At 42.3% G+C, this 27,970-nt stretch overlaps 1 protein-coding gene across 1 annotated transcript in view; it reads left to right on the top strand.

Annotated features, from left to right (window-relative positions):
• Positions 1–27,970, top strand: part of ttyh2 (tweety family member 2) — a 260,383-nt gene that overhangs the window by 151,638 nt on the left and 80,775 nt on the right. The window contains 2 exon segments of the mRNA XM_084330305.1: positions 1,382–1,602; positions 7,553–7,648. Of these exon segments, the coding sequence (XP_084186431.1) occupies positions 1,382–1,602; positions 7,553–7,648 (317 nt within the window).

The following is a 27,970-nucleotide window of genomic DNA, read 5'->3' as shown; positions in this document are numbered from 1 at the left end:
ATAGTTCAGATTGATTTGTTCACTTTAGTTTCCTGTGCGGTCCCCGTATAGGGATTTATCATTGGGGACATTTATTATCGGCTATTGTAATAATTCTGCCTCATGAACAAGCTTTCTAGTTTTGCACAAAATGAGTTGAATTTTTGGTTGAAATATAATTATAATTGATTATTTTATGATTAATTGCGAATCTTTTCATGTTGAGCTATAGATTGTGGATGAATACACACAGAAAGGTACACCATGCCAATGTTTATGCTTTATTTATTATCTGTCTGTGTTGTTCTTGTTATGTATGTTTGCTGTGTTTTTTTTGAGCTCCTATTTATCTGCTGTAACATGAATGGCCCAGTTTGGGACATATTAATAAACTGGACCTTGACCTTGATTTAGAAATGTGTACATTGGAAAAACATTGCAATTTCAAGCGAGGTGGACCGCGCCGGAAACAACAATGATGTAACCACTACACCTCTCTTTATACGCCGTTCTACCTCTCTAGAATAGAATAGAAATACTTTAATTATCCCAAGGGAAATTTGACACTACAAATACCTCACATTAAACATTTAGACAGAACAAAGTCACAAATAAGAATAACAAAACAAATGGCCTAAGAATAAGAATAGAATAAAATATATAGTAAAAATATACAGAAATCTACAGTAAGTGTACAGTAAGTGTAATATTGAACAATGTTGTTTCAAAAGTAAAAGTCCAGGAAGATGGTAACTGTCACCCTGTGCTCAGTGATGCAGTGAGGCACAGTGATGCATTGTAAAATCTAATGGCTGTCGTAGGGCTGTCTTAAATACTTCAAAGCTTCGTTCGATGGGCATGGGATTCGAATATGAAAATAAAATGCGATTATAAAAAAAAAATATATATATATATATGATTTGTTTTATTTTTATTTTTTCTTGCAAAATCAACTCTGCCTCTCTTTGTTAATTACAACAAGCAATGCTGTTTGTTATTTAAGATGAGGTCGGACTCGGCACTGACTGATTTGTGTTCATTGTGCTGCTTTTATAAGGCCTCAAATGACGGCTTACAATATTTCATGAAAGCAAAGTGTTTCGTTTGTCTAAGATTTTAAAAGGTTTAAACTTTACAGCACTGACAAAGTTGAACAAAGTGCTGTACAAGTCCCACAACATTAAAATTATTATAATTTTTTAAAAACTATTTTTTAAATTATATATAAAAAAAAAATTTACTTCGAAGCTTCGAATTAAAATCGAATCTCGGCCCCGAAGCTTCGAATTCCAATTTTGTTTTCGAAGGTCAGCCCTAGGCTGTCGGAATGAAGGACTTCCTGTGCCGTTCAGTGCTACATGTCTAACGCCATCCATTCATCTGTCTCCGTCTCCCGCTGTAGGTGGGCGGCACCATGGGCAGCATGCAGAGCGCTCTCCACACACACCTGGCGCGGCTGGGCGAGATCTTCGCAGCGCGGGGCGACTACGTCCAGACCCTGCAGTTCATGCAGCAGATGGCGGACAGTGTGATTAAACAGCTGGTGGGGCTACCCGACTGGCAGGAGGCCAAAGTGGATCTGGCCGCTATTGCCGACCAGACCGCATATGTAGAGTACTACAGGTATTCCAACACTACTATCACCGACATCTAAGAAGGGAGATCCCCCCTTGAACAGCCCTTCTAGGGTTTCTCTCCTCCACATTGCCTGTGGTGCATTTTTTCCTATTGCTAGGTTTTAGTAAGTTTTTCCTTAACTTCGCGTGGGGTATGTCTGGGAGTGTTGCATTCATTTATTTTACACTTTTTGGACTTTACGTGTCCGGCCCATGGGAACATTAACATGTGTTGTCGGGCCTTACAAATACATTTTATTTGATTTGATTTGATTTAGGTAACGAGGAGGAGATAAATATATTATTATTATTATTATTCATACTAGGGATGCACAGATACTGATGTCGGATTGCTGTCCGGTACCAGGCTTAAAGGAACACGCCAACTTTTGGGGAAGTTTGCTTATTTGCCATCTACCCCGGCGTTAGACAAGCAGATTACGTACCCTTTTCTTCTACTGTGCATGCATTAGGAGTAGGAAGACCCGCACCGTTAGCCTAGCCTAGCATCATTCACTGGAAGCAGGTTAGTCCAGCTAGCCTAGTTCCCAACAGTCACGAAATACACTCCAAATACAACTCCAAAACGTTCCTGTAAACATGTTGTGACCTGTGTATTTTCCACGTGGAGAAATATAAATGCTAAATTAGACATTTTTGTTTTCTAAGCAGATACATACTCGAACATTTCTTTTGCCACCAATATTTGTCTTCTAAATGAATTAAATATATGTGTTCTAAATTAATAGTGACAGCTATATTCATATTTGTCTTCTAAATTAATAGTGACTGCTATATTAATATCTGTGTTCTAAATTGATAGACAGCTATATTAATATCTGTGTTCTAAATTGATAGTGACTGCTATATTAATATCTGTGTTCTAAATTGATAGTGACAGCTATATTAATATCTGTGTTCTAAATTGATAGTGACAGCTATATTAATATCTGTGTTCTAAATTGATAGTGACATATCTGTGTTCTAAATTGATAGTGACAGCTATATTAATATCTGTGTTCTAAATTGATAGTGACAGCTATATTAATATATGTGTTCTAAATTGATAGTGACAGCTATATTAATATATGTGTTTTAAGTTAATAGTGACAGCTATATTAACACTTTCCGTGCCACGGGTCCGGTGCCCCAGAACCCTGTTGCGTGCCACCACCCACTTCAATGATAGAGCTCTCATATTTGCGAACGCATAAACTATATCTTAAATTATGGCTATGTATATAATATGGCAGTCGCTTATCAATGACTTGTTTGCAGTCAACATTGTCGAAACGGATTGTTTTTTAATCGGTTAATTTCCGTTTTATACCATTTTGAAAAACGCTTGTTTTATGAAAGTTCCAGAACATTTCTGAAGATTCTGTGATAATCGCCCTTTACTGGAATATACTGGAATACACAAAAAACTTTGTCATTTTTCGGCCTATTTATGAATAGTTTTCAAAAAAACGCTAGATTATTGATAGTATATGTGTACTTATGCACGCTATAGAAGTGGGCTGAAAAATCTATTATCCATTTCCTGATCAGCACACACACACACACACACACACACATAGGGCCCACATTGATATATAGGTGAAAAAAGTTCTGATTATCCCAAGACTGGTAAAATAGATTCCTTACCTCAGATCAGATGTTCTCCAAAAAGATTATTCCAATTCCTGATCGCCATTCCAAATATCGATCGCGTTTATTGATCCAACGCTGGGTACTGTAAACACATAAAAAATGTGGAAGCAGGATTTTTTTTCCTCCATGCTTTTCATTCAATCCAATCCAAAGGGGTGCAGTACCATCCGGAGAGACGATAGGGGTCCGTATTTTCCCAATGGAGCTCAGACAGAGTCCCAGTGGTAACGTGAGGCTAGATTGATGAAATATGAATGGAAATCGCTAATAAAAAAAAACGATCAAAAACGAGATCTCTCGTCTCGTTGGCACTGAACGGTTGGCATGAACTAATGAGAAATCTCGTTGTTGGCACTCAAAGTGTTAATATATGTGTTTTAAATGAATAGTGACAGCTATGTTCGTATTTGTCTTCTAAATCAATAGTGACAGCTATATTAATATGTGTTCTAAATCAATAGTGACAGCTATATTAATATGTGTTCTAAAGTGACAGCTATATATATCTTGTACACAAAATGCCCTGACATGAAACAATCACAACAATTAATCACTATGCTGCATCTAGAACATTCTCTGCATAAATACTTTGTTCATTGACTCAATCCATGATCCAAATAAATAAATAAATAAATAAATAGAAATAGGAATAGGAGCCATATTTACATTCTCTATTTGATTTACTGAGCGTTTGACACAAGGCCTAACAGTAGACAACAGATAAATATGGTTTTAAGCTGTATTTTCTATATTTTGGGGCTGTAATATGTTTGTTTACATAGTAAAACAGACCTAGATAATCTGCCATCTATGGGGGCGACAGTGGCTCGGGAGGTAGAGCAGTCGTCTGGCCATCCGGAGGTTCCCCGCTTGATTCCCGTTCCTCCCAGGCAGCGTGTCAAAGTGTCCTTGAGCAAGACACTTAACCCCTAATTGCTCCCAATGTGCAGGTTGGCACCTTGCATGGTTGCCTCCGCCATCGGTGTGTGAATGTGTGAGTGAATTGGTCAAATGTGAAGAACAAATTGTACAGCGCTTTGGATAACAGCGCTATATAAATGCAGCCTTTTACCATTTACCATCTACAAATTAAAAACTCTTTCAGAATGTCTGTGAATATGACCATAATTTATATTGGGCCTCTTAGAATACTTCTTGTTATTACGTTCCATACCGACTTGTGATTATTACACAAGGTAGTGATTATTATTTACTACTGTATAACACCCTCTCACGTGGGTTCATCTCTTTCTATTGTGTAATGAATTGTTTTTACTATTTTACTTGCCAAGATCACTATTTTTAACTTACTTTGACTGTCTTGTTTTGTTTTTATGCCCTGTAACCTTGGTGACCTTGGGTGTTTTGAAAGGCGCCCCCAAATAAAATGTATTATTACTATTATTATTATTATTAGTAATAGGTGTAAAAAAATATATAATAATTATAAAGTGTCGACGCAAAGGTAAAAAGTCAGAAATCAGAAAGTCCAGGAGATATGCCAGAGTTAGTACTGTTAACCTTTTCAGCCTCTATACAAATTGAATAAATGTAGCGTCACCTTTTTAGATAAGATGTTGTCTCTGGGAAGATGTTGTCTCAGGAACATCTATTAGATAAGATGTTGTCTCAGGAACCTCTATTAGATAAGATGTTGTCTCAGTGACTTCTATTAGATAAGATGTTGTCTCAGGCACCTCTATAAGATAAGATGTTGTCTCAGTGACTTCTATCAGATAATATCTTGTCTTAGGAACCTCTATTAGATAAGATGTCTTAGGGTCCTCTATTTCTATTAGATAAGATATATATATATATTTTATCCACTTTTTCTCCTTATTTTTCTATTTTTCTCCCATCCCAATTTCGCCTCGCCAATTCTCCCTTCAATTCTCCCCTCCCCTGTCTCGAACGTTGCTAGACTATGCCTCCCACTGGTCGGCTGCAGTGAGGACCAAGCCTTGCATCACGTGTCCCCTCCGGTACACGAGGAGGCAGCTGTCGCATCTTTTCACCTGAACAGCGCGATCTCTCAGTGGCGAGGAGTAACGCGTGGGAGGCTCACGCTGCCCCCGATACTTCCTGGTTCTGCTGTACAGGCGCACCAACCGACCTGTAGGAGTCGCTGTCCACAACGTCCAATCCCCACCCACCGGCTTTCCCACCCCTAACACTGCCAATTGTGTTAGTATGAACGACCAGCCAAGCCGGTAGCAACGCCGAGAGCTGGGCTCGAACCCAGCATATCCTGCGTTAGTGACGAGCGCCTTGCCCACTGCGCCACTTAGCCGCCATTCTATTAGATAAGATCTTGTCTCATCGATTTCTATCAGATAAGATGTTGTCTCAGTGACCTCTATTAGATAAGATATTGTCTCAGTGACTTCTATTAGATAAGATGTTGTCTCAGTGACCTCTATTAGATAAGATGTTGTCTCAGTGACTTCTATTAGATAAGATGTTGTCTCAGTGACCTATTAGATGAGATGTTGTCTCAGTGACTTCTATTAGATAAGAAGTTGTCTCAGTGACCTATTAGATGAGATGTTGTCTCAGTGACTTCTATTAGATAAGAAGTTGTCTCAGTGACCTCTATTAGATAAGATGTTGTCTTAGGGACCTCTATCAGATAAGACGTTGTCTTAGGGACCTCTATTAGATAAGACGTTGTCTCAGGAACCTCTATTAGATAAGATGTCTCATAAGAGATTATTTAGTTTCTTCCATAACCGTCCATACTGTAGGTGGAGCAGATGACAGTGAAGAGAGTAAAACCTATGAACAGAATAGTCACTCATATACATTCTGTTGTCGTTCATGGGTATCATTCCATGTCCCCCAGCCTGGTATTGATTCTGGGCTGTGACACAGTTTAACACACTGGTGAGTAGGTGTATTGATCGGTCATCGGATTACTCTGCTCTGCCCATGAGTCAACAGTCCAAGTGGCTTCTGCTGACAGAGTAGGCGGCACCACTAGACCACCTAGCGGAGTCTGACGTGGTAATGATTCATTATGAGAGCCTCTCTCTCACACACACACACACACACACACACACACACACACACACACACACACACACACACACACACACACACACACACACACACACACACACACACACACACACACACACACACACACACACACACACACACACACACACACACACACACACACACACACACACACACACACACACACACACACACGTACATACATACACACACACACGTACTATACACATACACACACACACACACACACGTACATACACACGTAGATACACATACACACACACGTACATACATACACACACGCACATACATACACACGTACATACAGGTGCATCTCAATCAATTAGAATGTCGAGGAAATGTTAATTTATTTCAGTAATTCTATTAAAAAAGTGAAAATTATATAGATTCATTACACACAGAGTGAAATGTTTCAAGCCTTTATTTCTTTAATTTGAATGATTATGCCTTACAGCTAATGAAAACCCAAAATTCAGTATCTGAGAAAATATTACATAAGACCAATAAAAAAAAAATATATATATTATATATATATATTACAGAAATATCGGCCTACTGAAAAGAGTAACCCGGCTATTTGGCCACTTTTTTGTTTTGGTCCGATGTGTGTGGTAGGAGTGGGGACAGGGGGAGGGTCACACCTCAGAATTCACAGTATAATACATTTTATATACAGTAGCTGCATTATGTTATAGCTATTATATTAGCCTATGTGATGTTACTGTATTCATGATACTCATAATCATAATATCATAATAAAAGTGTTTATTCTAAACATGGACAATTGAACTAATTACAATGTTTATTAGCATTAACACAATTATCCATATTTCACATGGTCTCCAGCAGTGGTTCTTGCTGTGTTGACCCAACATTGCTAAATTAATGAAATACTAGATTGTCAGTAGATAGTTAGACAGACAGACAGACAGAAGCTCTCACTGTATAAACTATTCAAACATGTGGATTTGAGTCCATTCATACTGAACCATGTGGACTCCAGTGGTCACTGACTGACCACACTGACTACTCGTACACTAACCTATGATGTGTGCCTCTCTCTCCCTCTCTCTGTCTGTCTGGGCCTTCCCGCTCTCTCGCTCTCTCTATGTCTCTCTCACTCTCTCTGTCTGTCTGTCTGGGCCCTCTCTATCTCTCTCTCTCTCTCTCTCTCTCTCTCTCTCTCTCTCTCTCTCTCTCTCTCTCTCTCTCTCTCTCTCTCTCTCTCTCTCTCTCTCTCCCCCCCCCCCCCCCCCCCCCTCCAGGTGGCTGACCTACCTGTTACTTCTCATCCTGGACCTGGTGATCTGCCTGCTGGCCTGTCTGGGTCTGGCTAAGCAGTCTCGTTGGCTGCTCACCACGTAAGTACAGGGGGAGTGATTACAGACGTCATCATGTAACTGATGTCTCTGTTCTGCAGCAACATATAGGCAGGAGATGGATGGATGGATGGATGGATGGATGGATGGATGGATGGATGGATGGATGGATGGATGGATGGATGAACGGATGAATGGATGAACGGATGAACGGATGGGTGACCCCATATATATTAGGGGTGTAACGATACACAGAAGCCACGGTTCAGTATGTACAGTACCTCGGTTTTTGGGTCACGGTTTGGTACGAGTTTGGTACAACAGGAAAGAAATATTATTATTAAATATAATTATCTTTTATTAAGTTTTATACAACGGCATGCAAATTTCTCGATTCTGATTGGCTGAAACAGTCCATTTACACGTATGTATTGCGATCAGTCCACGCTTGCTGGCCCAGGACCCGCCCACAACCGAATCACATCACATCAATCCGCCGGATCACAAGAAGGTGGACAATAATCTTTACAAATGGATATGTTGATAGCGACTAAACGACTAAATATCAAGCGATTCTGTCACAGCGAATGTCTTAGTCGTTTAAACAATGTTGGATGATGTAATTGATGGGTCTTGAATCATTCTGTAACAAAAGAAAAATCGCGGATTGATTGATTGATTAATTTTCAATTTTTTCTTTTTCAATTTCTTTTTCCTTTCGACTGTCAGCGCTCGCTCTAGTCTCCACCCACCGCCACACACACCCCCACACACACACACACACGCACACACACACACACACGCACACACACGCACACACACACACACACACACTCTGCCTGCAACGCGGGGGATAGTCAGACTGAGAGAGAGCTGGGTGCTGCGCTGTTCTAAGTGAGCATGGCCTATTGAGTTGATTGATTGATTGATTGCTAATTTTATTACTGTACGCTTGGTTTCCAACTGGTTAAGTTTAGGCCCTCTACAGTAGGTTAAAAAAAATAAATAAAAGAATATGGCGAAGAAAACGTTTTTTTTCCTATAGGGCAAAGAAAACTTTTTAATTTGTTTTACCTACTTTATATAGAAGCATCTAAGAATGAAGTTCTATGGAAAGTTGGTCTGCATTCCCTTAACAATTGTGTGTATTGAGCCGTACTGTATTGTACCCATTCTGCATCTGGTAATAACATTTTCAATCAATCATTCCAATAATACACAGTTGGATGTGTTAGTTGGTTGGATGCACTTCAAGCTGCTTCCACATGAGGCAACTTCTCTCAATCATTCCAATAATACACAGTTGGATGTGTTAGTTGGTTGGATGCACTTCCGATCTGCTTCCACATGGAGGCAAATTGTCTTTTTTGTAGTTGTGGGAACTACTTTTTCTGGCGGATGGTTTTTTCAATAAATCTTCGATTAATGTGTGTTTATTGTATAGAAATAAGGTTGGATGAATGTGGCAGTTGTATAAAAGCTTTACACCACTTGCAGTCGTGATTTGTGAACAATAAACCATGCCTAGGGGGGTCTAACGACCACCCCTAGGCATGGTTTATTGTTCACAAACCACTCCTGCGCGTGATGTAATGCTTAAATACTTAGTTCCACCTAGGCTTGCCACAGTAGTCAGTGATACCGGTGTCATTCTGTGTTCAGGCATCCACTGAGTAAATTAATTGTCTACCGCCCCCGCCCCCACTGGTGTATGCTTTTTAAGTTTCAGTTTCACTTCTAGAGTAGATTTAAGCAGAGAAAGAAGACTCTAGAGAAGAGATGACATGTTACACAACAATGGCAGAGGATTTATCAATATTTTGGATTTAAACACAGCAGCAGCTCGACTGGAGAAGAGCTCAGCAAAAGTATGTTGTGCGTTTTAGTTTTTTCTCGGATCAGCTGTGAGTGAAAGTCGCTCGGAAGAAAGTTGGTGTGTGTGTGTGTGTGTGTGTGTGTGTGTGTGTCTTATTTGGCGAACAAGAAAAGGATGAACATTTTCAGTAATGACCCTGCTGTGTTACAAACATATATTTTGGGAAGGGGTGAATTTGGAGTTTTGAATTAAATTCTGCATGAAAAAAAAGGTTCTGCACGTGTGTTCCGTTAGTGGTTAACGTACCGTTGCATTCGTTCAGTACACAGCGCGTACTGAACCGAAGGTCCAGTACTGAAACACTTCGGTATGGATTAGGGCTGGGCGATTAATCGAAATAAAATCACAATCTCGATTCATAGACCTATGCAATCTCATTTCTAAATTAATATCTTTTTTTGTAATTTTTAATTTTCTTAACTTTTTACTTAGCTTTTTTAAATAATGAAGATTCTGACTTGAGTTATTTTGTATGCTACAAGAGACTTTCAAGTTTAAGTCAAGCACTTTCATATATGTTATGTTTAAGTTTAAGTCAAGCACTTTGATATGTTATGTTTATTGAAAAAATAAGAATCGTGTGAGAGAATCATGATCTCAATTCTTAGAGAGAAAAATCGTGATTCACATTTGAGCAAGAATCGCCCAGCCCTAGTACGGATACATGTACCGTTACACCCCTAATATATATGTATCACCTTACTAGACACAAAGCATGTCACAGTGAAGAGCAGTGGTTGTCAAACTTCTTTTCAGGCATTTTCTGAATAAATATTCGTATGACCATAAACTGATTTTGCAGATTATTGTGTAGGTTAATAGGACACAATTATGCCTGTTTTTATATTGATAAATTAATAGAATAGAATATAAATACTTTATTCATCCCGAGGGAAATTTGGCACTACAAATCTCTCACAGTAAACAGTAGACAATTGGATAGACAACAACAAAAGTCACAAATAAGAATAAAATAAGCCTAAGAATAAAATATGGTCCGGGATATACATTTCCTATGTCACATTCTAATATAAAATATACAGTAAAAATATACAGAAATATACAGTAAGTGTACATTTGTAAATGTAAAAGTCCAGGAAGGTAGTATTGTCACCCTGTGCTCAGTGATGCAGTGAGGCACATTGATGCATTATAAAGTCTGATGGCTGTCGGAATGAAGGACTTCCTGTGCCGTTCAGTGCTACATCTAGGGAGTCTTAGTCTAACACTGAACGTGGTCCTCCTGTCAGCCAAGTCTGTGTATAGTGGGTGGGAGGGGTTGACCCTGATGGCGTGGAGCTTAGCAAGGTTCCTCCTCTCCACCACCACCGCTAGAGAGTCCAGCTCCACCCCTACCACGTTACTGGCCTTTCTGACCAGCTTATCCAGCCTGTTTGCGTCCCCTGCTCTCAGTCCGCTGCCCCAGCAGGTCACAGCGTACAAGATGGCGCTCGCCACCACTGACTCGTAGAACATCCTCAACATCCTTGTACAAACGTGGAAGGATCTCAGCCTTCTGAGGAAGTAGAGTCGGCTCTGGCCCTTCTTGTAGAGTGCCTCTTCGTATTTTGACCCGTTCAGTTTGTTGTCGAGGTATTTGTCCGAGGTATTTGTAGACCTCAACCATGTCCACATCGACACCCCTGATGGAAACGGGGGTCACAGGTGTACTCCTCCTCCTCCCCAGATCCACCATCAGTGCACCAGTCCTCCTCATCACCGTCCTTAACTCAATCAGCGCCAGAGGTCGCTGTTTACCGTGTGGTAAGAAGGCCACCGCTTTAAAGAATAGGAATACATGGCGGTGTTTGCAGAGCTCAAACTATATTATATATCATAGCTATGGATATAATACTATTGCCCATTTGACATCGAGTATCTATCGTTCAATTTGTGAAAAAAAAAAAAAAATTCATCCATACATTCCCGTTTTATGAATATGAGTATAGTTTTAGAGAAATCCTGTCTAATCCCAGAAAACGGCAGCGTTTAGTGCATTTCACTAAAAACGTGGCGTTTCTCGCCTGTATCAACAATCAATCTGAAATCAACGCTATATTATCGGTATTATGTTTCTTCATTAATGCATGAAAGGGTGGGGGGGGGTCGTTTTTCTATGAATTGATCGTCACCAACGGAATATGTTACACACACACATTACACACATACGTTCGGATTGCGGGGAAGGGATTCTTGGATCAACGCAAGATTGATACCATATAGCTTACCTTGACTAGGATGTACTCCAAAAAGAATATTCAAATTATCTGATCGCCATTCCAAGTATTGATGTCGATCGTGTTGCCAACATAATCCACCAAAGAACATGAACCGGGAGTGCTTGATTCTCCTCAATCCATGCGTTATAAACACTTGTCCTGCCCGACAAGGAAAACCCGGCGTCCAATGAGTTAATACATCCCACTATCGCAGAGTCATCAGAAAACTTCTGAAGGTGGCCGATAGTGGAAGTCGTTGGTGTAGACAGTGAAGAGGAAGGGAGAGAGGACTCCGGTGTTGCTGACCAGTCTGTCCGACACACAGCTCTGTAGGCGCACATACTGTGGTCTGCCTGTCAGATAGTCAACAACCCAGGACACCAGGGGGCCTCTGCCTGCATTGCCTCCAACTTCTCACCCAGCAGCCCAGGCTGTATGGTATCAAAAGCAATGGAAAAGTAAAAAAAAACATGACTCTCACAGTGCTCGCCGGCTTGTAGGGCTGCACGATTTTGGGAAATAATCTAATTGCGATTTTTCTGACAGATATTGCGATTGCGATAAAATTTGCGATTATAATAAAAAAAAAAAAAAAGCAGCCCCACAGAGGTTTATTGTAAAATGCGGCTTGCATCTGGCCTACGCGGTGGGTCTTTTCGGGACACCGAGCCTGAACATTTTTCTTTTTACCTGGGAATCGATACAGTTTTTTTTTTGCAATTTGCTAATTGCATCATTCCAAATCGCGATTTCGATTTAAAATCGATTAATCGTTCAGCCCTACCGGCTTGTCTAGATGAGTGTAGGCTCGGTTCAGCAGGTAGATGACAGCATCCTCTACCCCCAGTCGGGGCTGGTAGGTGAACTGGAGTGGGTCTAGGTGGGGTTTAATCTTGGGGTTTAAACCTTTCTAAAACACTTGAACGTGCTGTATCCAACCAACTTACTGCTTATCTCTTACAGAATGACCTCCTAGACCCTAATCAGTCAGGCTTCAGGACTGGTCACTCCACAGAGACAGCCCTCATTGCGGTCACAGAAGCACTTCACTTAGCAAAAGCGAAAGGCCTCTCCTCTGTCCTGATTCTCCTAGATCTATCTGCAGCCTTCGACACAGTCAACCACCAGATCCTCCTTGCGGTCCTCGCAGGAATGGGAGTGGCTGGCTCTGCACTGACATGGCTGTCATCATACCTCAATGACCGCTCCTACCAAGTGTCATGGAGAGGGACCCTGTCGGCCACCCGCCCCCTGCGGACGGGTGTCCCCCAGGGCTCGGTTTTAGGACCCCTTCTCTTCTCCCTCTACACTAAATCACTGGGTAACATTATCACGTCTCATGGCTTCTCATATCATTGTTATACCGACGATACTCAATTCTTCCTCTCCTTCCCTCCCTCAGATATCCACCTCTCTGAGCGGATCTCGGCCTGTCTGTCCGACATCTCCGCCTGGATGACGACCAACCACATCAAACTGAACCTAAGCAAAACAGAATTGCTCCACCTGCCGGCCAAATCCTCCCCCCTGACCGACCTTTCCATCACAGTCGAGAATGCAGCTGTGACCGTGTCCCCGACCGCCAAGAACCTTGGTGTTGTCCTCGACGACCAGTTGAACTACTCTGCTCACATCGCAGCGACAACCAAAACCTGCCGATTCCTCCTGAGCAACGTCAGAAGGATCCGCCACTTCCTGACAAAAGAAGCCACCCAACTCCTCGTCCAATCAACAGTCATCTCCCGCCTCGACTACTGCAACGCACTGCTCGCTGGCCTCCCGGCCACTGCCACTAAGCCTCTTCAACTCATTCAGAACACAGCGGCCCGCCTGATCTCAAACCTACTGAAGTCGGCCCATGTCACCCCACTTCTTAGGGACCTGCACGAATCCGCTTCAAGGCCCTCGACCTAGCATACCGTGCGGCAAAGGGAACCGCTCCCGCCTACCTCCGGTCAATGGTATCTAACTACACACCCTCAAGACCCCTACGCTCTGCATCTTCTGGCCGCCTCAGACCTACTCCTATCCAAGCTCCGGGAGGGTCATCAAAGAGAAGTCGCCTATTCTCAGTCCTTGCCCCACAATGGTGGAATGAACTACCCACCCCAGTTAGGACAGCCGAAACACGTCCAATCTTTCACCGTCGACCGCACTTCTTCAACCATTATCTGAATAAAAAAAATAAAAAATAAAAAATATATAATACCTTACTGTCATGCACTTGTCCTAATAAACTAACCTACACTGTAGCACTCAACACTTTGATGAACATTGTTGCTCAGCTGATAGAGTTGTGCCCTTCCTGATGGCTTGTTGTACAGAACTTGTAAGTCGCTTTGGATAAAAGCGTCAGCTAAATGACTAAATGTAAATGTAATCGCCGGGCGGAGTTGCTCCAGGACTAATAGGTAGTGTTGCATGCTATACCACAATGTAGGTACTGTACCTGTATTGACTTTTCAATAAATGTTTGTAAAAGAAAACATATATATATCACAGTTTATGTCCATAACAGCAGAGGTAGGGGGGTTGCTACAGGGAGTTCAGTGTCCATATGGCAGTGGGGAAGAGGCGCTATGGCGCCTCAATGAAGAGGCTGGGCATCAAGGATAGTGCCTCATGCGAGTGTGGAGCCCCTGCATAGACTGTGGAACATATAATCACTAGTTGCCCCAAACACCGGCCACCGTATGGAGAACGCGGTCTGATGGAACTGGACGACGAAACGTTGGCCTGGCTTGCCTCAACGGAGCTGCAGGTCTAAAGACACACGCCAGAAGAAGAAGTGGGGAAGAAGCTGTTTTTAAAGCGGGATGTTTTGGTGGTCAGGGATCTCTAGCACCTCCTGGAGGGCAGCAGCTGGAAGATATGGTGTGCTGGGTGAGTGGGGTCAGAGATAATTTTTCTTGCTCTTCTTTTTTTTTTTTTTTTTACTTTATTTTTTAGCGTTTATCGCTTTTCTGGTCAAGCATGACCGACAGAAACAGGTTGAAATGGGATGTAGAGCAGGGGAAGACATTCTGAGAAATGACGGAGTGGAGTGGCTAAAATGACGTGCTAAGACGAATTTGTTGATAAGCACACTGCCCTTTCAGTACCACTCTATTTAATTATTTGCCCTTTTTTAGCCGTGGCATTAGAAGTGAGCTAGCTTGGGAGTGTTGCCACGGTAACGACCATACTGAACGTGTGACTCCGTAGACGTCGGAGTTGCAGTTCCAAGTGACGCACAGCCTGCCTCTTCAAAACGGCTTGACCTGCTTCTTGCTACTTGCGTAATCGACATGTAGTGCGAACCCTGCGTTCCCAGGGCGCTGAATTATTCAGCTCATAAGTCGTCCTTCTTGTCCATTTTAAAGGAGGCGGGGGAGGGAGTGATGACAGAGAGTACAATGGGGGGGGGGGGGGGGGGGGGTCATATGTGGGAATTTTAAATGCTAAATTCTCACAGAACATTATACACACGTCATTGGAGAAGATCAAAGATAAATACATGCACAAGCAGACACACACAGACAGACACAGACGCATACACTTGTACACAAAGGCAAGCACATACACACTCACACTCTGGTAAGCATACACACATCGGAACACACACAAACAAACACGCACATACATTGGAACACGCACACATACATATACCTGTACACAAAGGCAAGCACGCACGCACGCATACACACACACACACACACACACACACACACACACACACACACACACACACACACACACACACACACACACACGTTCAACTCCACTGCTTACAGTATCTATAATAACTTTAATAACTTGTATTTGTATAGCACCTGTCATACAGATATTGCAGCTCAAAAAAGACAGGCATAAAATGAGCAATGCATAAAGTGCAGACATATAAAACGTCATTGGTTACAGACATAAAACGAGCATAAAAAAGATAGCAGCAAGGTAAGGCAAATCACAGTTTTTCACATTTGGATCTAACATCCCAATAAGTCTCTCTGTTTACGGTTTGATTCAGTTTTAACTTAAGTCGCAAGGGCCCACATGTGGGCCCTTTTGAGGACGATTTGCCCACCGGCACTTTGGCGACCTCTAGTGGCTCGGGTGTGCACATTTTTTAATACAATATATCGTATTAAAGCCCCATTTGTTGCCCGTCGATAGCCCTTTCAGGTCACAAAATCCGTTCAGCGGTTCTCGAGTTACATGCCGATATTTGAGGCTTGCGCAAAGTACATGATATTGCGCAAATACTACTCCAGACTCTTGGGGCTCTATTTCCGTCAATCATTTGGCGATCTCGAAAATGATTGGACAGGGTTGTAGCCAATGAGTGTGACTCTCCAATCATACCCCACCTGGGGATGTACGAATCAGGAATCTAGGTGAAAAGTTACGAGTGAAAACAGGAAGAGAAAAAACGCAGAATGAATTGAAGTCTATGAGAAAACTGAGCTTTTCTTTTGTACACAGTTGACCAAAATCACTCCTAATCACTCATTTCTGAACGGATCTTTATGAAATTTGGACATGTACTGTACTACATAAGACTTCAGGCTATGGATCCCGGGAGTTTTTTAAGCCATACGAATTTCTGGGGAAATACTACTTCTGGACTACTAACTACTACATAAAAACTTGAGTAACAAGTTTTTCTACAACTCAAGTTCAGACCTATGTTACTCTATTTCATTAGCACTAAAGTGATCTTTCATTATTGTATCATAAACTTCAGAATGTTATCTTTCAAAAGAGACCAGGTTTATGCATGTGCTATAAGTATAAAGTATAGTATTTTGGTTTTCAAAAAAGGTATGCAGTCCTCAAAAACGAAAACAAAAATGGCCACTTTTCTATGTTAAGAAGTTATTAAAATAGGCAGTAATAAAGAGAATAGAATAGACGGAGTAAAAAAGTGCAATACAATAGTTAGTAAAAATAGAATAGACAGTAAAATGATGCAGTACTGCAATACAATAAAAGATCCCTAATTAACACCAAAAAAAAGTACAGTCAAAGCATGGCCATTGCCGCTTACAGGAGGATTGTAAACATGACGTTATGGTATAAAAATTTAAAGCGTCGATGATGTTAGCTAACGTTAGCTACCATGCGATTGCGGCATGAATACATAAAACCGACAGCACGCCTGTTTTATGTATTTATTTCCATCCATTGCAATCCATCCAGAACAGCGCTGCTAGGATCCTGATGAGGGTGCGCAAACATGACCACATCACCCCCACCCTCAGATCACTTCACTGGCTCCCCGTGGAACACAGGATCGAGTACAAGGTCTCTCTCCTCACTCACCAGTGTCTACACGGTGGTGCCCCTGCCTACCTCAAGGAACTCCTCACCCCCCAGTCTTCCTCACGCTCCCTCCGCTCCGGCACAGCCTACCTCCTCAAAGCCCCCAGGACCAAGCTGCACACCATGGGCGATCGAGCCTTCTGCCCGGCCGCACCCAGACTGTGGAATGCTCTCCCCATCCACCTGAGAGCACCACAGTCCGTTGAGGCTTTTAAAAGGGGCCTAAAAACATTTATTTTTAACAAGGCTTTTGCCTGAATTATTCTTTTACTTTTATTTTTACTTCTATTCATTTTATTATTATTTTTATTAAATTTTTATGTTCTTCCATTTCATTGGTTGTTTTATTCATTTTAATTGTTTTATTCATTTAACTTTTTATCTTTATCTCTTGTAGCACTTTGAGATTTTCACAAATATAAAGTGCGGTACAAATTTAATTGATTATTATTATTATTATTATTATAATTTATTTATTTATTTATGACTTGTTGTTTATCTATTTATCGATTCTCACTCTTTGAATGTTTGTACCTCACTCTTTGCATAGTGATTGGATATCCTCCAGCCTCTAGTTTCTGCATGAGGTTTTCTCTGCCTCTGGTAGCTTGATGGATCTGGCTATAAGAAGGCTGCCCCACAGGTCTCCCGCTCTCTGCTGGCTCATCAGATCCTGGGGATAAAGGCGATCCATGCTGTCTGGTGAAGAGCTGGTTCCTCCAGAGAGTCTTTTTTCAGTAATGGAGAAAAATAGGCTGATGTCCTTCAAAAACACCCAGTGGTGGGGGGGGAAAAGTAACCGATTACTTGCGTCGTAAAATTTGAATGCTGTCAAACAGCACCATCTAGACCAGGGGTCAGCAACCTTTTTGACATGGAGTGCCTATTTGAAATATAGTTGTAACTAGTGTGCCTCAACAATATTCCATGCATCGTATTTTTTTTCTCTCTCATAATCAGGTCTTTTTAATGATAATTCTTACATTATTACATCATTATTGTTATTGTTATTATTAACAATATTATTATGATGGTTGTATCAACCCTAAATCTGAGTTGGGGAGGGGGGGGGGGGGGTGCAATGCAGACAAACAGCTGCATACAGTGCGACCATTTCACTCACATTTGCCCATTCATTTTTGGACACAGCACACACCATAGCTCCACCTACAGGCCTAATGGAGAACTGTACAAAAATAAATAATAATAAGTTACCCAAACTTAAAAATATTGAGTTCAGTTACTGTGCTCAGTTTTCAATCCATAATAAGTTAACAGAAAAATAAGTACACAACCACATTATTTCAACCTAATAAAACTATGTTTATTGTCATTGTTTTAAGAACACAAGTTGACTTGGTAATACTCACATTTTGAGTAAGAAAAATGGCTTTTAACATGTTCAATGAAATAATAGAAAAATAAATAATAAAATGTGTTGATTAAGCACTGGTCACAATGGTGACCGTAATAATGTTTTTGTTATAAGGCTCTGCAAATGTTACTGAATGATGTAGCAATGTATTTCCAGCTAAATTGAAATAATAAACAAATAAAGGGTTTCAATTAAATATGTGTACTATTGTCACATGACACAGCTCAGAAGCTCAGAACACCTCAGAACACAGCTTCATCTAACGAGGCGTCGCAAGGTTTAAGTTTAACTGAGGCTAACGTTAACATGATGGCACACACACAGTGCACACGCAAAGCACACTGTGCTCCACGAGAGAGAGAGAGAGAGAGAGAGAGAGAGAGAGAGAGAGAGAGAGAGAGAGAGAGAGAGAGAGAGAGAGAGAGAGAGAGAGAGAGGTTCAGCACCACATGCACAGTGGACAGCTCCCCTACACATACACATGCCGCGTAATAATAATAATAATAATATATGCGCGATTGTGCGTATGATCTATTATGCGTAGAGCCCTGCATATGCACGTTCAAGTTCAAGTTAACATGCAAACCGATGTACAGGAAAATAAACAGCAGCCTACCTGTCGCGTCAGTGTTTTGCCTGGCTGAGCTCCGGTTATTTGGGGGGTGTAATTAGTCACTTTAAGCTGGACACATGCTTCGGAGTGGTCGGTTGTCAATCGACTCCGGGAGGGGTTGAGCACGTACTTCATGTGCGAAAAGATCTGCTCACAGAGGTATGTTGACCCGAAGACCGTCAGCAAAGCCATTGCAACGTTCCGTTGACATGGTGGGGATATCTTTTATCCTTGCTTTTATTGTCTCTTTATTTGGCAAGCCTTCAAACAAAACATATGAGGTACAGATAAAAGCCTATATACGTCGCCATCCGTGAATGGCTTTCCACGTTTTGCAATGCAATGAGCAATGCGATAGCAATTGCTTCAGTTGCGTGTTTTTGAGCGCGCGTGAACACTTTGAGGGTGCTGGCTTGCTTCCCATACCTGGCGACGGCACGTTTAATGGATTCTGCCTTATCCGCCTGATCCTTGAAACTTGTTTTATGCTTAGTCTCGAAATGGCGTTTCACAGATGATGTTTGGCAAACTACATTTTCCAAACAGAAAGAACACATAGCACGGTCCTTCTGACGGTCCACAAACCCGTAATCGTCTGTCCACGAGGGCTGGAATGTGCGAATTTGCTTTGATTTCTTAGCGGGGGTTGATCATGACACTGCACAGAATGCAACCTCAGCACTGTGTGTTACCTGGCGCGACTGCTGCGGGAGGCCGGCGGGAGGCCGGCTACAGCGGAGCACATGGGAACAGCTGATTGCTGTCATAATATAGGGGTGTGCAGAACAGTCGACTTACAAAAAAGAACCTGTGGGAGGATTTCAACAAGAGATATGCGACAACAGTGCAAAACATTTCACAATAATATTTCAAAGCGAAGTAAAAAAAAAAAAAAATAATAATAATAATAATAATAATATATATATTTTTTTTTTTTATGCTGCCCCCCCCCCCCCCCCCCGCGTGCCTATGGAAATGGTCCCGCGTGCCTAAGCAGGCACGCGTGCCTAGGGTTGCCGACCCCTGATCTAGACCAAAGAACCCTGCTTCGAACTGCACTTTGTTTACATTTTCTGTTTTGATAACCCATTATACTGTGAATTTCTCCAGACCTCTTGGTAGAGCCTGAGGTGTGGCCAGCAGTAGCAACCCCCCCCCCCCCCTATAGCTACTCAGCTCCAACCCACACTTCAGACCAAGTGACGTGACTAGAACTTGTATGCGTTATAGATAGTGTTGAGGAAAAAGTATGAATTATAAGTATAAAAAAAAATACACATAATCAATTAGTACAAATTTGTGAAAATGGTGCTGAAGTGCAGTACTTGAGCAAAGGTCCTCGGATGCTTCCCAGCGCTGCAGATATCCACGTGTCTTTGCAGTGGTACAGTTAGTAGTGTGATTTCCAACCCGACAGCAGGGTTATGAAGGGCCATGTGTGACATCATGGTCTTTTAGAGGGAGGCAAAATGCAACCATAATAGAACTACAAATCACGTAAATTTACTTCTACGAAAACACGATATATTCCATGTATTATTGTGTATTCTGCGCGTACGCTAGTCAACAATAGGTTGTGACCTTGTGAAATACCGGCTTTTTTGGAGGCATCACAGACCCAGAGGACGCTGTACTGAATGGATTGGTATAGTATAGTTATATATATAGTATAACTGTATATTGTAGTATATTGTATAGTAATAATAATAATAACTTTATTTGTATAGCACTTTTCATACAGAGGTTGCAGTTCAAAGTGCTTCACAACAGCAAAAAATACAGGCATAAGCGAGCATAAAAAGATAGACAGATAGAATCACAGTGTTTCACATTAGGATCTAGCATCCCAATAGGCTCTCCGCTTACAGTTTTCAGTAACACAAATAGTAAAAATAGTTTAAAATGATTCAGTTTAAAAATAGTCAAAGAATTATAAAATAGAACGGACATAAAAAATACAGGCATGAGCGAGCATAGCAAGATATGGCAAATCACAGTGTTTCACATTAGGATCTAGCATCCTAATAGGCTCTCTATTCAGTAATACTCCTGTAATTCATGAACAAATAATCACAGTGTTTCACATTTGGATCTAGCAAATAATAAGAATAAAATGATTCAGTTTAAAAATAGTCATCAGTAAGAAGTAAAAAGTGCTCTCTATTCAGTAATACTCCTGTAATTCATGAACAAATAATCACAGTGTTTCACATTTGGATCTAGCAAATAATAAGAATAGTTTAAAATGATTCAGTTTAAAAATAGTCATCAGTAAGAAGTAAAAAGTGCAATAACCGACACATGAATTTGATAGGCAGTGTAAAAGAGTAGGCAGGGTAAGAATAAATACAAGTTGTGTCAGGATATCCCTGATGTTTCCTCTTGCCACTAGGTGGTAGCAGATATCTATCAGTGAAATGCCTGAGCAAAGAGATAGGTTTTAAGCTGTCTTTTAAAGATGTCTAGCGAGTTGGCTTCCCTGATGTTTTGGGGTAGTTTGTTCCATAGTTTTGGGGCATAGTTGATAAAGGCTGCATTACCGATCCTCTTTTGACTGCTTCTGGGAGCCTCTAGTAGTCCAGCAGCTGATGATCGCAGTGTTCTTGCTGGTGTGTAATTTATTAGAGTGTTGGCGATGTAGCTAGGTCCCTGTCCATTTAGAGCTTTGTATGTAAGGAGAAGGACCTTAAAGTCAATTCTAAATGTTACAGGAAGCCAGTGTAAAGCGGTAGTAGTGTGTATATAGGACTCATTACCTTTAATTCGTAAGCTTAGCATTGTATTGTATTTGTATTTGTATCTTAGTACTTTTTATCATGTCTATTTTATTATCTATTATATTTTATTCTATTATTATTTGTATTTTTTGCGCAATCAAGGCGGGCATGGCCACCTTCATTTCACTGCATGTCTCGTGTATAAATATGTCTCGAATAAATCTCTTGAATCTTGAAAGGAAGCCTGCAGTGAAGTGAATCCCTCAGACGGGTCAATTCCCAAGAGGACAAGCGAAGATGGTCCCCACAGGGCTTTTGCATTGACTCAACTTGTGTTTGTGTGAGCATGTATTGCATCATCTACCCTCGTGCGTTGGCCTTTCTGGGACTTATTTGTGCTCTCATGAGCGTTGTGACCAGATTTGTGCCCTATTCCCCCGCTATATCACACATAGCTCAATGGATGCTCTTTTCGCCCGCTAGAGCATGAAACCGGATAGCGTCTCGCTCGGTTGGGAGCTGGGACCTGACTATGGCTGGCCGCGGAGGGGGTGATTACAGGGCATTACTCCCGCTTGCTGACCCTACCCCACACACTGTCCCGAACCCGTCGCATTAGGCTCTTGTAGGGCTGACCTCGACTAGTCAATGTAATAGACACTTTACATATCTGTAGACTAGATACTATATCTATACAGTATCTGTACATATATATCCCTTACCTACTCGTATTAGTTACGCTGCTGGCCAGTATCACTGTACATATTAATATAACAACTCTGTACATACAGTCTGATTAGTACTGCACTCATATTTTATACCCAGTTTAACCACCTGTACATTGTATATTACTATTTCACTTTACTGGTACATTTGCACTCTGGTTGTGAGTGAGTGAGGGTGAGTGAGTGAGTGAGTGAGTGAGTGAGGGTGAGTGAGTGAGTGAGTGAGTGAGTGAGTGAGTGAGTGAGTGAGTGAGTGAGTGAGGGTGAGTGAGTGAGTGAGTGAGTGAGTGAGTGAGTGAGTGAGTGAGTGAGTGAGTGAGTGAGTGAGTGTTTTAAGCTCATTATTCCTCTCAGTCTGTTGTGAATGTGATTATTCATGGTGTCAGACGGGGGGGGGGGGATACTGTTTCATCAGAGCTTCCTTTACATTCCTCCTCCTCCTCCTCCTCCTCCTCCTCCTCCTCCTCCTCCTCCTCCTCCGCCTCCTGACTGAACACATACGCACTAAGGGGTTGGTGGATAAGGGGTCGGTCTGGTCTCATCAACACGAAGCCTGTAGAGGATTTTCAAAGGGATTATTTCACCCTTGACACATTCCCTGCCACGCTTCTATCCATCAATGTATGATCACTGCCACCAGTCTAAGTCTATGGAGATGTTCACCTTCTTTGCAGGGCTATACCTTTTTAAATTGTATTGCTAAATTGACATTACTATGGCCCATTCAACATCGATTATCTATCGTTCAGGATGTAGGAACGTTATACTTTTTCATTCATAGATTCATACGAAAATACCGTCTAGAATATAAGTATGTTTTTATCGTTTTCTGCAGTAATTCCTAGAACGCTAGTTATAGGCCTAAACGCATAATATAGATTATCGATTGCAGTTTATTCGCGATACACACTATATAATAAAATCCAACTGAATACGATCCTAAACGTTATGACTCATCATGCACGAATGAAAGGGGGGGGGGGTTGTTTATAATTCCGTGATCGTCAGTAAATGCTTTATGTAGTATGGGTGATATATTGATCAGAGAGGTTTGCATTGAAAAGAATAAACAATCAAGCTGAAAGTAACGTCCTCTTACCGTTCGCCGATGAGACTGGATGAAAAAGATCCCACTTATTTGACGTCGATCGACTAGATCCATTTCCGGTTTGTATGGCACAATAAACTCCCAAAATCATATCGATTATTGAGTTATGGCACCGATCCATATACACCGATGTGTGTCTAGAGTCCCGCAACAATATGTGACTGCCGGACCGATTTCCATATGCACCGAGATCACCAGATCCATTTCCGGTTGTAACTCGCCCGATCATCCACCAGGCGGCAGTATTGAAGCGTTGCACGGTTGTGCAGAGTCCCACTGTCTCAGCAGAGGCTGGGTGGCGGAATTATGAATACCATGGCGAAAAAATTAAATATGATCTCAATAACGTCGTACGCTGTGGCTTGGTGGAATTCGCATGACCAGCAAACCCGTCGTACAACGTTATTGTCGGCTCAATGTGTTAATGAGAGTTGATCTATGATTGGATCAGTTTTCATCTCTTAATGGGTATTGATCTCCTTGTATTTATATGTGGAGGCTTAAAGGTCCCATGCATTATAAATGTCATTTTTCAGTCTCTAGCATTGTATTATAGTAATAGGAGTTCGTATCAATGTGTTTTAGGGTCTAAATACCATATTGGCGAATTGCTCCGTTTCAGCCCAACCCCTCTGTGCCTCTAGTAAATCGGGTCATTTTGATTTGAAGTCCTGAGCACGTCACTGGGCGCTGTGGATAGACACAGTGATGCGATTGGCTCTGTGGTTGGAGCTAATGCCCGCCCCCATTCTACCTAGACTAGACAGCGAGTGGGGCTGCGGGGCCGAGAGGAAGAGAGAGCCGAGAGGGAGCCGAGAGAAAGGAAGAGAGAGGGAGGGAGGGAAGAGAGGGGGCACTTGGGGGGGGGGGGGGGGTACCTGCCGGCCGCGCGCCACACGGGAGATTGAAAGAAAGAAAAGAAAAAAGTTGCCTCGTCTCATCAGCGAGAGCCGAGTGGGAGAGAAAGGACAGAAAGGAAGAGAGAAGGAGGGAGGGAGAGAGAGGGGGCACTTGGGGGGGGGGGGGACCTGCCGCACGAGGTCCGCGCGACACACACCTCCGAACGGGAGAGTGATAGAAAGAAAAAAAGGAAGAGAGAGGGAGGGAGGGAGAGAGAGGGGGCACTTGGGGGGGGGGGACCTGCCGCACGGAGGTCCGCGTGACACACACCTCCGAACGGGAGAGTGATAGAAAGAAAAAAGGAAGAGAGAGGGAGGGGCTTCTCTCTCTCTCTCTCTCTCTCTCTCTCTCTCTCTCTCTCTCTCTCTCTCTCTCTCTCTCTCTCATGGTATAAATCAGGGCTATTCAACTGGCGGCCCGCGGGCCAGATCGGCCCGCGGATGATTCTGACCGGCCCGCCAAAGATTACATGATAATAACATTTTTTTTTTTTTATTACTTTTTCTTTTCATGTCAACGTTAACACGCACAATTGAGCCAAAACTCAACTCATTAATGACAGATTTCATTGATAAATTGAGGGAAAACTTTGCAAGTCGATTTGATGAATTTGACATGTCCAGAGAATTGATGCATTTTGTGAGCAACCCATTTGCCAATGTAGCTGCTATTTCCACAAAAGGACAAGAGTTCCTTGCATCACTTCACATTGATGAAGGTCTCCTGCAACTTGAAATAATTGACATGCAAGCATCATCTGCTCTGAAGCAGGCACTTGAGAATGAATCCACCACAACATTTTGGATAAAGTGTATCATGTCAAGACATTCCCCAAAATAAAACGCTGGCAATATCTGTGCTAACAATGTTTGGCTCAACATACACCTGTGAATCCAGTTTCTCTCACATGAATGCCATTAAAACAAGCAACCGTGCCTCCTTGACAAATGAGCATTTGCATCACTGTTTGCGGGTAGCCCTCACTTCCTATGAACCCTCTTTCTCTGCCATTGCCCAGTCAAAGAAGTGCAATCGCTCTCATTAGATGTGTGTATGTAGGCTAGGCCTGTCTGCCCCCCACCCCCCTGATGTTTGAGAGTTAAGAGTGGACAATAAGTGCTAATAAGATGCTGTGATTTGCTGTTGTTGCACAGACATGAAGCACTTTTTCATAAGCTCAGCTGCACTATAAATGTGTTTTTTTGTTCAAGTGTTGATGTTAGAATGTTCAGATGCACATCATGCACTTGTTTGTTTTTTATTTAATTTTTATATTGAAATGTTGAAGAGGAGATGTTGCAGTTGTTGCACAGTCATAAATTAAGCACTTTTTGCAGGAGATGTTGCAGATGTGGCACATAAATGAAGCACTTTTTTTGAAAAGTATACTACTTTTGCAATGTAGTTAAATAAAAGTTGTGAAAATGTGGTTGCGTGTTGTATCAAGTGTACATATATTCATAGCACGGGGAGGCGCCGTGCAGTCCGGCCCCTTGCCCTTGGGGTTTCTGACAATGTGGCCCCCTGAACAATTTAGTTGAATAGCCCTGGTATAAATGATTATTTGTGTAAATAAGGTTATACGCCGACCATTAAGAAAATACATGTTAGTTTAGGAATAAGGGGCAGGTAACTATATAACTATACGATTTATTCTTCTTCCTGCTCCTTTTGTCCATGGAATGACTATTTATGATTTTTTAATGAAGAAACTATGATTGTATTATTCCATGTGGCAAATAAAAACTCTGAACTGAACTGAACTCTCTCTCTCTTCCCCCCCTCCCTCCCTCCCTCTACCAGTGCAGACTGTGTCTGACTGTCACTCAAAGTGCTTATGGGCGGAGCCAGGCCATAACAACCTGATTTCTCGAGGCTGAAAAATGATGGTTTCGAGTACTTGATTAGAAATATAAAAAAATTACAAATGTCTTCAATAGACTAACAGAATTGTGTAAAGTTGCCCAAATAGTGCTAGGAATAGCAGTGCATAGCCCCTTTAAGGTATGCAGTGGGAGTCAAGTCGTTGCATAAAGATAAACACACACACTCACAAAGATAAACACACACACACACGCACACAAAGACATGCACTCGTGCATAAATTAGTCAACGTGCACACATACACACACATGCACACATACACTTGCACATGCATACATTTGCACATGCATACACACACACACACACACACAACCACACACATGCACACTTGCACATGCATACCCACACAGACACACATACACACACACACGCACACACACACACGCACACAACCACATTACCTTGCACCCTGGATCTAATTACCTGATACTATGAGGTCATGTGTGTTGAGTGTGTGATGTCGTCACAGCGACGGCAGGGCTCTCTCCAGGAGTCTCTACCAAGGCTGCGCCGCTAATTCCCTCAGTATAGTAAACACAACCTCTGTCCTTTTGTTTTGATGACCGGGGCCCAATGAGATCACCGTATACCAGGCCCGCTCTCTGACGTCACGCCTCTTCCTCTCGCCTCTCTCTCTCTATCTCTCTCCTCTCTCTCCCCCCCCTCACTCTCTCTCTCCCCCTCTCTCCCTCTCCCCTCTCTCTATCTCTCTCTCCCTCTCTCCTCTCTTTCCTCTCCCTTTCTCCTCTCTCTCCTCTCCCCCTCTATCTCTCTCTCTCTCCCCCCTCTCTCTCCCTCCCTATCTCTCTCCCCCCCTCTCTCTCTCTCTCTCTCTCTCCCCCCCTCTCTCTCTCTCCCTCTCCCCCCTCTCTCTCCCTCCCTATCTCCCCCCCCCCCTATCTCGCAGGCAGACGCCTGCGAACCCAAGCTACTAGGACAGAGAGGCTTAGGCTCAGCTTCTTCCCCCAGGCCATCAGAGCCTTGAACAATGAACATTGAGTGCCACAGAACACTGAACTATCCACACACAAGCACACATGAGCACACACACGACACGCACACTGTGCACGCTCACACACTAGCAGCCACTTTAACACTTTAACATGAGCGGGCACACACTCATGTCGCACACACCCACTTATGGCCAAAAGGAAAGGCCACTTTAAATTAGTATAACAACAGTAACAGTGTATTGCACTACCAAAGCTACCTAGCATGTCCTATATGCTCTGTAAATAACTATGTACAGATACCGAGATGTCACACCATGTTACCTGTTACCTGTTTATTGCACAATGTTGTTTTTATTGGATTCTATTATATGTTGTACCACTGTATTGCACATCGTTGCAGGCAAGACCACCCGCATTTCATTGTATACTTGTATGCCGTGACAAATAAACTCTTGACTTGACTTGACTCTTGACTTGACTTGACTTATCTCTCTCTCTCTCTCTCTCTCTCTCTCTATCCCTCTCCCCCTCTCTCTCCCTCCCTATCTCTCCCCTTCTCTCTCTCTCCCCCCCTTCTCTCTCTCTCTCTCTCTCTCTCCCTCCCCTGTCTCCCTATCCCCTCTCTCTCTATCTCTCTCCCTCTCTCTCTTTCTCTCTCTCTCTCTCTCTCTCTCTCTCTCTCTCTCTCTCTCT

This window comes from Notolepis coatsorum, assembly GCF_963971535.1.
Source record: "Notolepis coatsorum genome assembly, chromosome: 15".
NCBI classification, from domain to species: domain Eukaryota; kingdom Metazoa; phylum Chordata; class Actinopteri; order Aulopiformes; family Paralepididae; genus Notolepis; species Notolepis coatsorum.
The sequence above is the reverse complement of the archived record's forward strand: the minus strand, read 5'-3'. Positions and strand labels throughout refer to the sequence as shown.